The sequence below is a fragment of the Cannabis sativa genome, chromosome 4 (genome assembly GCF_029168945.1).
Source record: "Cannabis sativa cultivar Pink pepper isolate KNU-18-1 chromosome 4, ASM2916894v1, whole genome shotgun sequence".
Classification (NCBI taxonomy): domain Eukaryota; kingdom Viridiplantae; phylum Streptophyta; class Magnoliopsida; order Rosales; family Cannabaceae; genus Cannabis; species Cannabis sativa.
Genome location: NC_083604.1, coordinates 44,585,934 through 44,598,962, shown reverse-complemented (window position 1 = coordinate 44,598,962; position 13,029 = coordinate 44,585,934). Strand labels below are relative to the sequence as shown.

General features: G+C 33.2%; 1 protein-coding gene across 1 annotated transcript; it reads right to left on the bottom strand.

Moving 5' to 3' along the window:
• Window positions 1-795: 795 nt before the first annotated feature.
• On the bottom strand, window positions 796-11,586 carry LOC115712439 (WAT1-related protein At5g64700). The gene is made up of 7 exons (XM_030640711.2): window positions 11,128-11,586; window positions 10,860-10,922; window positions 10,221-10,337; window positions 2,833-3,088; window positions 2,524-2,682; window positions 2,185-2,336; window positions 796-1,181 (listed from the first exon to the last, which is right to left on the bottom strand). Exons 1-7 carry the CDS (start codon window positions 11,292-11,294, stop codon window positions 1,034-1,036), a joined length of 1,062 nt encoding a protein of 353 aa, XP_030496571.2. The 5' UTR covers window positions 11,295-11,586; the 3' UTR covers window positions 796-1,033.
• Between the last annotated feature and the right edge of the window lie 1,443 nt (window positions 11,587-13,029).

Here is a 13,029-nt window from a genome sequence, read left to right as displayed (position 1 = left end):
AGCTTTTACAATAAGAATAAGCATTGTCACACCAAGGAATTTCTTTTAAGAGGGTTTGAATTGTTAAATAAGGATGATTTGCCTGTATTTTTTCGGTATTATGTGGACCATTAATTTGGAATTACCGCAACAAATCTCTCTTTACAGCTCAAAAGCCCTTTTCAGAAAAATAGAATCCTATGTTACTTCTTACCTGCAGGATTATATTGAAGCTCAAGTCAAGATCATCTCTAATTCTGATTCCAATCAAGGTGAAGGATCCAATGCTTCATCAAACCTAGATACCTTATTGCCTTCTCCTGGAAAGTATAAGTTAAGTGTGGATGCTTCTGTCAGAGATTAAAGTTGTAGGCATGGCTACGAAGCTGTGATTCAAGACTATCAAGGTGCAATTATTGCAGGATGTTACTCTTCAACCATCACTAATCTCCCCCTTAGAGCTATTAATTATAGCTTGGCAGTGCAATTTCCTCTTGATATCATTGTCTCTGACTGTCAAGTTTTAATTAAAAAGATTACAAGCAAATGGAGAGACAAATATTCTTGTTCAGAGATCTGGTTCAGAAGATAGAGTCCTCTTTGTTTTATCCTATTGTTTCCATTCAATTTGTTCTTAGAAACTCGTTTATTTTGGTTCATAATTTTGCCCAGTTAGCATTACGAATTGATAAAGAGGTTATTTAGAGTAATTGTATTTCATATTCTTGTTAGATCTTTGTAACCTATACTACATTGTTTTATCTATTGTTACAGATCTTGTTCTTCAAAAAAAAAGTTATTAAAGAAAATGTGATAGCAAAAAAAAGAAGAAAAAAGAAACTAATATTATAAATGTTACCATCAAAAAATTTACTTACACATATAAATACTATAAAGGTAGTTTTTAAATAGTAGAAAGGTAGTTACATACAATTTTTTTACCACAACTCAGCTTTATTTATCTATATATATATTTGTTATTTTTCCACAAGAAATTATATTCCTTCAAAATAAATACATTATGTATCTATATATGCTAAACACTAGGCAAAGCTTATTGTAACACTATTTCTTTCAATTCTGAACCTTCTTTTTTATCAGCTTGCTGGCAGTTCTCAACAACACTATTGGTCTTTTGCTCTATGCTTTTTCCCCACAAAACGCTGTAAAGACCTACGATCAAAAAAGCTCCACCTAAAATGCTGCAACCAAAAGTAGAAAATGACTATAAATTACACAGCAAATGCAAATGCAAATATTATATATATATTTACTTTTCTTTTTTTTTTTGATAGCATTATATATATTTACTTGTAATAATTTGTTAGGGTGTTTTTAAAATAGTGAAATGTTAAAGGACACTCGTGGTGTCTAGTATTTTTCTATGTGTTAATATTTTTAATTGGTTCAATTAAGTATCGGGTCCTATGTAATTTAATGTAATAACTTTTAAAGAATATCACTAACCAATCACAACGCAACATATTGAAGAAGGGTTAGGTACTACTAATACTTAATAACAATACTCTAAATATAAAATCTTTAAAATCCTTTATCTTTTTATAAAAGTCAAAAAGTAATTTTGAAGGAATTTAGTTTTTCTTTCCTCTTTATTTAAAAGAAGATTTATAACGTGGTCAGGGACGACAGACCTAGGTGTTAGGGTGGGGGTGTAGCGCTCACGAACAACAAAAAAAGAAAAAAAACAACAAGAAGAAGAAAATCTACTTCAAAAATTAATTATTTTACTTTTAAGTTGATAATTAAACACTAAAATAGTGAGAAAAAAAAAAAAAAAACTCTTGCAAATACTTCTTGTAACAATTAAGTCCCGAGATCATCAAATAAATTTAGTAAAAATGATTATAAACTTTGTTTTAAGTAAATAAAAATATTTTTTATCATAATTATCTAAATGTGGTCATAATATATCTGTATGGTATTTATAATTAATACTGCTTACCTACAGCCATCCCTCCCCGCAAAATAAATAATAATAATAATAAATTAAAATTAGTAGATATAAAATGAAAAAATGTTGAATGATGAAAATTATTCCCTTTAGGAAAGAAAAATATAAAGAATGTTTGAAAATATTCGTGACAGTTTGCAATAAGAACGTAAATCATAAAACAAAAGGAAGATAGATAAGCGAAGTATTCAAATTAATTAAATAATAAGAGTAAAAATAATATTAGAAATTACCTTCCTAAGGTGATGGCCTGGCCCAAGAAAATAGCAGAACAAAAGATTGTAATAATTAAAGCTAAGGGAGTTGACATGGCTAGGAAAACAGGTCCCTTCTTCTCAATAACCCACGATTGTAAGTAATATGTCACAGCAGTCACAACAATTCCCTGTGCCATTCATCTTATTTTTTTTAGACTTATTTTATATATTTATATATAAAAAAGATATATATAACATACATCTTATTAGCATGTACTCTATTCTACTTTTTCCAATATAGTTTTAAATTCTCAAAATATTTATAAGAAAGAAAGAAGAAGCAATATATGTAGTAGAAGGAAGAGTAGTGATTACACAATAAGCCACGGCAAGGAGTCTGACATTCCAACCAAGCTCCCACTGGGATGGGTTTCTTTCCAATGCAATGGCTATGGCAAACGATTGAACAGTGCTCAGAAAGCACTGAAGAGCTGTTAAAAGAAGCTTAGAAGGGTAGCTCTTCATCAATTGCACCTGTATATTTATTTTTAATCACAAACAAATTAGGCTTAGGTTACGTCACGAATAAAACATTTCAATAATATTTATACTAAAATGCATGTCCGGACAAAATTAGCACTAACTATCTAACTACTATATATAATACGTTACGTAGGTACGTACCTGGAAAACAAGAAATATGCCCCAGAAGAAATTTGAAAGGAGCATGAGGAAAACTCCTCTGATCCAAGAATTTCCAGATGAATGGTACTGATCACGATGTTGGGAGTTATGGTGGACACCAAAAAGTTGAAGATGCAAAAAGTGATTGAAAGAAGGGCCCTTATAGAAAGCCAGGCAAGACACCCCACTTATGCACACTATTATGCCTAGAAGCTTTGCCATTCCTGGTTTGGTTCTCAACTTCAAAGTTTCCATCCTATTAATTAATTAATCATTAGCAACAATATATACTCACTTTTCATGTCAATTAATCAAACACTCTTGTAATTTATGTACACGTAGTGTACATAATTAATAGTATGCTATAATTTTTTTTATATATAATGGATATCATGAAATACCAAGAGAACGAGGGGGTGCCGTTAAGTCAAAAAGTAACTTGCATTATTAACATAGTATTCAAATTACTTATTTGAAGAAATGAAAATGATTTTGTGGGATAAAATAGCAGATCATTCATTGTGAAATTACATGAACTCATGCATTATATATATATGCTCATCCAAATTCAAAATCATTAATGATATATTTTAAATTTTGATCATGTGATCTTAGCAATAATTGAATTCAAAAATTCAGATAATATCTATGGACATATGGCCACATGCATATGCATATAGTACAAGCATAACGACATTTAATAAATTTCTTTGTCTTCGACCATATGAACTTTTTGTCCAAACATGCACATATATATGTATATAAATATATATCTCGTTTTTCTGTCTCACACTCTTACTGATACAGTCAAGTAGTTATGAGTCTGTTATTCATTCTGTTATTTCTGTTGTAACTGTTTTCTACTTCCAACTGTATTTTCCTTTCTCTTCTTTGTACTGCTACTTCTATAAATAAAGGCCTAACTCTTAAGCTCTGTAACTTTTACAAGCTTTTGGGTTCTTTGTATTCATTGTCCAATCATAGCTTGTATTGATAAGTTCCTATATGGTATCAGAAGCCATTGACGAAAGTCGATAATGGATCCTTCAATCATCGACAATCCTCCGCGCACCACTGCCCAGACTCAAGGGCCACCACCACCACCACCGACTGCTTCTTCTTCATCCTGGAATCCGTTCCAGCATTCTCTAAATTCATCTCTTACTGTCAAGCTTGACAGATCCAATTTCTTGGCTTGGAAATCCCAAGTTATCCCTACTGTTATTGGCCATGGCCTTGATGATGTTCTCCTCACTGGTATTCCTCCACCAGCTCAACTCGTTAATGGCAATGTCAACCCTGAATTCTCGGCCTGGCGCAGAAAGGATCAACTGCTACTCAGTTGGCTCAGATCTTCAATGTCCGAAACCATTCTTGGTTCTTTAGCTCAATATGAATCCTCATCCACGGCATGGAAAGCCTTGGAACAGAGATTTGCCTCTCAATCGAAAGCAAGATTGTTGCAGATCAAGTCCCAATTATCAACAATCCAGAAAGGTAACCTTTCCATTTCGGATTATTATGACAAGGTTAAAGTTCTTGCAGATTCTTTATCCACAGCTGGGCATCCAATGGACGAAAGTGATTTGATAATGCATCTTCTCAATGGGTTAGGGCCAGAGTATGACCCAGTTGTTGTTCATGTTACCAGCTTAGTCGACAATCTCTCATTTGAGTCGATCCAATCTCTTCTCCTCACTCATGAAAGTCGCCTTGAACGCCACTTTACTGTCAATGACTCTTCGTCAAAACTAATGGCAAATCTCACCACCAGCTCCCCAAGATTTGCTTCTGGTTTGCCTAATTCTCGATCTGCAACAAATCCAAACCGTGTACATGGCTTTTCTCACTCTAATCGCCCTTCTGGCAGATACTTTGGTCGAGGAATGGCCCCCTCTCGACTCCTATGTCAAGTCTGCTTCAAGATTGGGCATACTGCTGCCGTTTGCCACTATAGGTTTGACAAGACATTCATTCCTCCCAAGTCTGGTGATTCTCATGCTTATCTTACAGAAATTGAGGAAGAAGATGTGGCTCCCTATAGCTCTCCCATGGTTCAGGATTTTGCCCATGATGCTGAGTGGTATGCTGACACAGGAGCCAACAAGCATGTTGCCACTGGAATGGAAAATCTAGACTATGAAATTCCCTATCATGGTCATGACACACTTGCTGTAGGTGATGGCAAAAGACTCCAAATATCTCACATAGGTAACCACTCTCTCCCATCCTCTTCCACTCCTGTACATATGCATTCTATTCTTAAAGTTCCTAAAATAACCAAAAACCTTGTCAGTGTTTCTCAGCTAACCAAAGATAACAATGTTTTTCTTGAGTTTCATACCACTTGTTGTTTTGTTAAGGACAAGATAACCGGGAAAGTCTTGCTCAAAGGGAGGGTTAAAAATGGCTTGTACGTGTTGACAAAGTCCTTAGGCTCTTCTGCTCCTGTCCAGCTCGAGTGTCACTTAGCCACAAAAGCCTCTACCACTTCTAATGCTTCTGTCTGTACAACATCTTGTAATAAAGAAACTGTTTCTACAGTTTCCTCATCTTGTAACACTTCTGATAGTAATAAAAATCTTGATGTTTCAGCACCTTTATCTGAGGCTTTTCATGTTGATTTTCATAAAGATATCAATATTTGGCACTCTAAATTAGGACACCCAGCCCCACGGACTCTAGCCACAGTCCTCAATAAACTCAATATTAGTAGCTCCTTAAAAAATCTCAAGTTCTGTGATGCTTGCAAACTTGGTAAAACACATAAAGTTCATCACCCTTTATCCTCCTCAAGGGCCTCTATGCCCTTAGAATTGGTTCACACGGATGTGTGGGGGCCATCTCATGAACCATCCAAAGAAGGCTTTCGCTATTATATTCACTTTGTTGATGACTTTAGTCGGTTTACTTGGATATTTCCAATGACTCTTAAGTCTCAAGCCTTCCCCATCTTTCTTCAATTTAAAAAACTAGTTGAAAAGCAATTTAGTACTCCCATTAAAAAAGTTCAGTCGGATTGGGGGGGTGAGTATCGCACATTTGCATCATTTCTAGCTACACATGGCATACACTTTCAGCATTCATGTCCTCATGACCATGAGCAAAATGGGAGAGCCGAACGCAAACATCGCCACATTAATGAAACAGGGATGACTCTTCTTGCACAATCTGGTTTACAACTATCCTATTGGTGGCATGCCTTTCAACATGCAACATATGTTATCAATCGGCTGCCTTCACTAGTTCTTGGCAATGACTCTCCTTACCACTGTTTGTTTCATAAAGAACCGGATTATGGCTTTCTTAAACCATTTGGGTGTGCTTGCTTCCCACTACTCAGACCATATCAGTCTCACAAAATGTCTATGAAGTCTGCAAAATGTATTTTTATTGGTTACTCAATACAACATAAAGGGTACTTGTGTGAGAGCTCAACTGGCAGAGTTTATATTACTCGAAATGTTCAATTCAATGAGGCTGAGTTTCCTGCACTTGCTGTCCAAACAACATCCCAGGTACTCTCCAATCCTCACAATATTGTTCCTTTGTTGAGTTTTTGTACTCCTCCAATTTCTCAGTCCACTAATACATTTTCTCCATCTGCTACTGAGAACAACAATGCTGCAGCACCAACTCAGCAACTCCAACTTGCATCACCTGAAGCAACCCCTGACCCACCATCTTCTCCTATACCAGAAACACATCACCCCACACCCATATCACCCACTCCCACAATATTACCTCCAGACCCGTGTCCATCCATTCTCCCAGAATCCTCTCTACCACAGTCTCTACCTACAAACCAGCATCCTATGCAAACAAGATCTAAGAGTGGTATTCACAAACCTAAAGCCTACCTTTCTACCCATCATCCTCTCCCTGAATCACTCCTCCCAACTGAACCTACATCACTAAAGCAAGCACTAGCTGATCCTAAATGGCATGCTGCAATGACATTGGAAAATCAAGCTCTTATCCGAAACCACACATGGACATTGGTTCCCTATCACCCTGACATGCACTTAGTTGGAAATAAATGGGTTCATCGAGTGAAACTCAATGCAGATGGTACACTTGATAGATGCAAGTCTCGGCTTGTAGCAAAGGGGTTTCATCAAACTCCCGGGATTGATTTTTCTGAGACGTTTAGTCCGGTTGTCAAGCCAGCAACTGTAAGAATTATTCTCACACTTGCTGTCTCTTTCAGCTGGCCTATCACTCAACTTGATGTGTCAAATGCCTTTCTCCATGGCAACTTACAAGAAACGGTGTATATGCCTCAACCACCTGGGTTTGAAGACCCCAATCGGCCTACTCATGTGTGCAAATTGCACAAAGCTATTTACGGTCTCAAGCAGGCCCCCCGTGCTTGGAATGACAAGCTCAAGGCCACTCTACTCAAAAAAGGGTTCACTGCTTCTCGGTCAGACACGTCCTTGTTTGTTCATGGTGCTGGTGCCACTTTAGTCATCCTACTTGTCTATGTAGATGACATTTTAGTGACTGGTCCTAACAAAGGGTTAATTTCTCAACTTGTTTCTGCTCTCAACAAAGAATTTTCCCTAAAAGATCTAGGTCCTCTTCACTATTTTCTTGGAGTAGAGGTTCTAAGGGACTCGACTGGTATCTATTTGTCTCAATCCAAGTATATCTCGGATCTATTGGTCAAGGTGCACATGGAGGGTGCTAAACCAAGCCCAAGTCCTACAAGTTCTACTCATTCATTGTCCTTGTCTACAGGTGAACCATTCTCGGATCACAAACTTTACAGGAGTACACTTGGTGCGTTGCAATACCTCACCCTCACGAGACCTGATGTTGCATTCATTGTCAATAAGTTGAGCCAATTTATTCATGCCCCCACAAATGTCCATTGGGAGGCTTGCAAGAGGTTGTTTCGATATCTGAAAGGCACCATTCATGAAGGTCTCCACATCAAACCTTGTCTCCAACTCAGTCTTCATGCCTACTCTGACGCCGATTGGGCAAGTTGCCCCGACGACAGACGCTCCACCGGAGGATATGCTGTCTTCCTTGGGGACAACCTTATCTCTTGGTCCGCCAAAAAGCAACATGTGGTTGCCCGAAGTAGCACCGAAAGTGAATTTCGATCTCTTGCCAATACTGCTGCTGAAGTCAAGTGGCTGTCATATGTTCTTTCTGAATTACACTTCTCGGCCTTCACAGCTCCTATAATTTGGGTTGACAATCAGGGCGCTGCATCTCTTGCTGCTAATCCCGTGTTTCATGCCCGCTCCAAACACATCGAGATCGATTTACACTTTGTTCGTGACCAAATTCTTGCCAAGGAATTGGAAGTGCGATATGTTCCTTCTATTGATCAGGTTGCTGATATACTTACTAAGGCCTTATCAAAGGACAGATTTGCCTACTTGAAATCCAAGCTTAAAGTCTGTGTTACACCCTTTCGCTTGAGGGGGGATGATACAGTCAAGTAGTTATGAGTCTGTTATTCATTCTGTTATTTCTGTTGTAACTGTTTTCTACTTCCAACTGTATTTTCCTTTCTCTTCTTTGTACTGCTACTTCTATAAATAAAGGCCTAACTCTTAAGCTCTGTAACTTTTACAAGCTTTTGGGTTCTTTGTATTCATTGTCCAATCATAGCTTGTATTGATAAGTTCCTATACTTACAAACAAAAACGCTCTTTTCATTTCTAGCTGACACATAATGGAAGTGGACTGATCATATGTATACATACATAGATTTTATTAACTATTGATCTATACTGTATTTCTTTGATGATTATGGCAAAAACCCCCCTAATAACCCCTCAATCCAGAAAACAAATCTCCTATAGCTACAGTTGTAGCATAACAACAAAAATAAAATGTGTCTTTGTAAGTAGAAGTTTAAACTTGTTTAAATGCACTGTGTAGGTTGTAAAGATGCACTACAAAAAACTACTATTTTTAGTAATAATTTTTTAATTACAATATATTTTTTTTTTGACTAAATATGATTTTTAGTCACAACAAAATATTATTTGTGAGTAGAACATAGTATATTTAGTTACCTATTGTCACTAATTTAGTTTTAGTCACAACAAATTGTAATTTTTGTAATTAATACTTTTAGTTATGGACCTTTCAGTCACAACATAAAAATTATGATTTATAATTAATCATAATTTTTTTACTTTTAGTCACAAGTTTTGTTGTAACTAAAAGTAAATTTTTTTTATTCTGATGTGTTGATGCAAAATAAAATTATGTGATTTATATAATAAAAAAATAATACATAAATAAAACAAAAATAAACTATATGTACCAATAACCTTTAATTAATTGCTATATATAGCTACTATTCCACAAGTGCGGACCCAAAATATATGTATCATTACATTAGAAATTTAATGTATAGGAACATCACCTTTCCTCCAATATAGTAGGATTTTTTTGTTTTTACTGATAATATAACTTAAATTTTTCCATATATATGATGTATTTTATAATGGTAAAACTTTAAATAATTTATGATCTGGTTTCCTTTTTTGAACAATCTGGTTTGAATATATTGTACATGGGAATATTTTAATACGGAGATGATTGGTGATGGATGTAAACCAATCTAATTCTGACACATGCAATTGATTGAGTATTTTAATTTATAGAAAAAAAAAAAGTGGCATAGATGGTTAATAGTCTAAAAGAATTAGATTTTTAATAATATAAATTTAGTTATTTGAGTTTTTGGATAGAACACCATTATTAACCAAGAATTTTAATGGCGTTTGGTTGGAGGTAATGAAATGGAATAGAAAGGAAAGGAAAAAATCTTTATTCCATTCTTCTATTTAGTTCTATATTAAAATGTTGGAATGTCATTTGATCAATGGAATGACCTTTTGATCATTTTGGTGGAATGACTATTCCATTTTAAAATGAAAAGAAGGATCATTCCAATGTATGATAAGAAAAAAATTAATACATTTTTTATCAATTTTTTTTTATGTATTTTAAATTTTATTCCATTCCTATTCATATTCTCATTCTCATTCTTATTCCTATATTTTCATTCCTTCTAATCAAACGCCACAAAAAATTAAATAATTTACTGTAGTAAATATATGTTTCAAATAATCCAATAGATGGGTGTATATTATGTTCTTATACACATACGGTTAATTATTTAGAGCTCTGTCTTTATGCAATATAATTTAGTTAGAATTTCTAAAAATTAGTGAGATGTCTCTTGTACCATCATATAAAAAGTATTTAGAATATACAGTACTCGTTGTTTTTATTTATATATACAAGAAAATTAATAATCTCCCCCGTATTTACATTATATATTTTATTTACTAGCTTATACATATAAACATTATACGTATAAAATTAATTATTTACATGTTAACAATTACCTGAGTAGAAGTGCCAAGAAGAAAGTGATAACAGGGAGGCAATTAGTGGTTGCAGCAGCCAGAGTAGCAGAGGTATAAATAAGAGCAATGCCATATATATCCAAGCTTAACGTTATCCTACAAAACAAAAAATATGGCCCCAAAAATATTAATAATTGGATCGTATACATTTTGGATCATTCTCTTTTTTTAAACTACATAATATTAGTCAAATATTATATATAGATATACTCGAACACTACACTAAACACTAATGTACAAATATACTGTGTGTATAATAATTACGTAGTTTCTTCATGTTTGGGTATGTCATGACTCGTGATATTATTGATAATAATATAATAAAGTATGCGCTATTATTCCCTTTCTTTATAATCCTTTGACAGATATTTATTTTCCCCTGATACATACACAGTACCGTTCATATATTCAATTTAAGCACGTGGTTTAAAACTTTTCAGCTTATATTCGAATTTAAGAAAGGAAGCAAAAATACAACAGCTACAGTCGATCGAATTAAATGCAACAAACATATATAGATGATTCTGAGAGATAAACAAAGAAAAAACTATATACTATTTTACAAAAATGGTTGAATTAACAACAGAATTAGTTGATTAAAATCATTTTTGTACATACCCAAATAATGAAAGAAGGAAAATCTTGCAGAAGGTACGGAAAGGTAGCGGCGGTGCAGTTTTCCTGTAAAAAAACAAAACAAAAAGGGTTTGTGTTAATACACTTAGCAGTGTAGTAAGTAATCAACGAATTTGACAGAAATAATTTAATATACAAAATGATTCTTTATATGTATAATATAATATTCAAAATAATACAGAATCCTTAATTGGATTTTGAGATGTACCAGAAAAAATGTAAAACAAAAAAAAAGAATATTGATTATTACCATTCGAGGAGGAGAGCAACGGGGACTAAGCAAGCAGTGGCTGCTGCTTGCCTGTAGAAAACGAAGATGAAGTTGTTCATGCCTCCATCGAAAGCCGCCTTGGAGAGCAAGTTCATCCCAGCATAGATGGCTTGTATCAGAATTACAGCCAAATATGTTTTCTTCATTTTAATATTTATATATATACCAATGACTTATATATGAGCTTGTGCTGAGTTTTAGGGCAACTAATTATATCACTTGATAATGAATTGATAATAGATGGTCTATAATTAGATGTATATATAATATATGCTCTCTCTTTCTTTCTCTTTGTCTGTGTATATGAATGTATATATTTACTGATGATAATATATATATATAGAGAGAGAGAGAGAGGCACTCTATAATAGAGAAACCTTTGAAAGTTTGATATTATTAGCTTGTGAAAATTAAAATTTCTTAATCGGTGATAGGTCGACTATGAAGAGGACTCGTTAAGAAGAGACATGTGTGGTGAGAAAAGGGAGCTACTTTATTGTAAGACGGGACCACCAAAAAAGTTGTTAATAAATTAGATGTAGAACGTATACATATCTGTAAGGATTGCTTGTCCAAATATCAAGCAAGCAGTGTTTAAGAAACTACCTTGCTATGATGCTATATATGGCCTAAGGATTAATCTTGAGAGTTACATACTATAGAGTATGAGAAATGGTAAATAATACTAGTAGTACCTATAGTATATTCCTATGTAAAATATTATCATTGGTCTAACTAAGTATCACGTCTCATATATTTTAATATAATAGTTTTTAGAACACATTCAGATTGTCCTAGGCAACATTGATATCTATAGCAATACTCTATAATTTATAGTAGCAACACTACTTTCCTCCCTATGAGTAGGCCGGGACATCTATATTTTTGACCGTTTAAGAAATTATAAATTATTTTTTATATGACACTCTTTATTATAGTTATAGTATTTTATTCTTTTTTTTGTTAAAAAAAATTATCAATAAATTATGTTATAAAAAATATAGTTCAAAGATTTAGTTTCATATATATGTATTTGTTTTTTTTAAACACACGTGCAGCTAAATGTTTAAATTTGTTTTGGATGATGTAAATAATTTTAAATTTTTCAAATACACAATCATAAATAAAATTTCACTTATAATTTTTATAAGTGCTAAAAATAAATATATTTCTTACTAATGAAGATAAAAGTGATCTCTCTACTATAAATTTTTTCTATGTATGTATATATATATAAAAAATTGTGTAAGTACTGCACCATTTTTCTCCTATCCGTAGAAATATATTTTATTTTTCAGCACTTTATAAATCAATTTTTTATATGATGATGTGAATTTTTGTCATATAATAAATTTACAAATTTTCATTTTTTTTTTAAATAATTCAAAGTATTGCATATAGAATTTAACCATCTAGTTTCGTGTTTATTATTTGTTTTGAATCCTATTTTTAATATTATATATATTATTTAAAAAATATTTTGAAAATAGCTACAATAAATATAATGTACATCGTCGTAAAAAAAATTAGTTATAATTTCTTTAAATAATAAAAATAGAGATGTCCTTACAAGTAACAATCTATTAAATATATATAACAGTCAACTAGCCAGCTATAGTAGGAGCACTACTTTTGTCTCTACCAGTAGGAACTTATGTCTTCGTTATATTAGGAGAAGTTTTGACCCAATTTTTTTGTATTACGGTTGACATTATAGTTATAGCAGGAATTCTATCTATTTTTTAAAAACTCAAAGTAATTTATGATATAATAAATTCAGTTGCATGCATCCATGCATGTTTTTTTTTTTTTTTGCATATTTTTTTTTTTTATAAATCAGTAAATTTATTATTAATTCACAAAACTTTTACGATCAATTAT

Excerpts from the sequence above, each read along its gene's own strand:
- LOC115712439 (XM_030640711.2), bottom strand. The coding sequence starts at position 11,294 with ATGAAGAAAACATATTTGGCTGTAATTCTGATACAAGCCATCTATGCT. Across the intron at positions 10,923-11,127 it reads GTTGCTCTCCTCCTCGAATG|GAAAACTGCACCGCCGCTAC; the intron begins GTAATAATCAAT and ends GTTTTTTTACAG. Across the intron at positions 3,089-10,220 it reads TTCTTGGCACTTCTACTCAG|GATGGAAACTTTGAAGTTGA; the intron begins GTAATTGTTAAC and ends ATTAATTAATAG.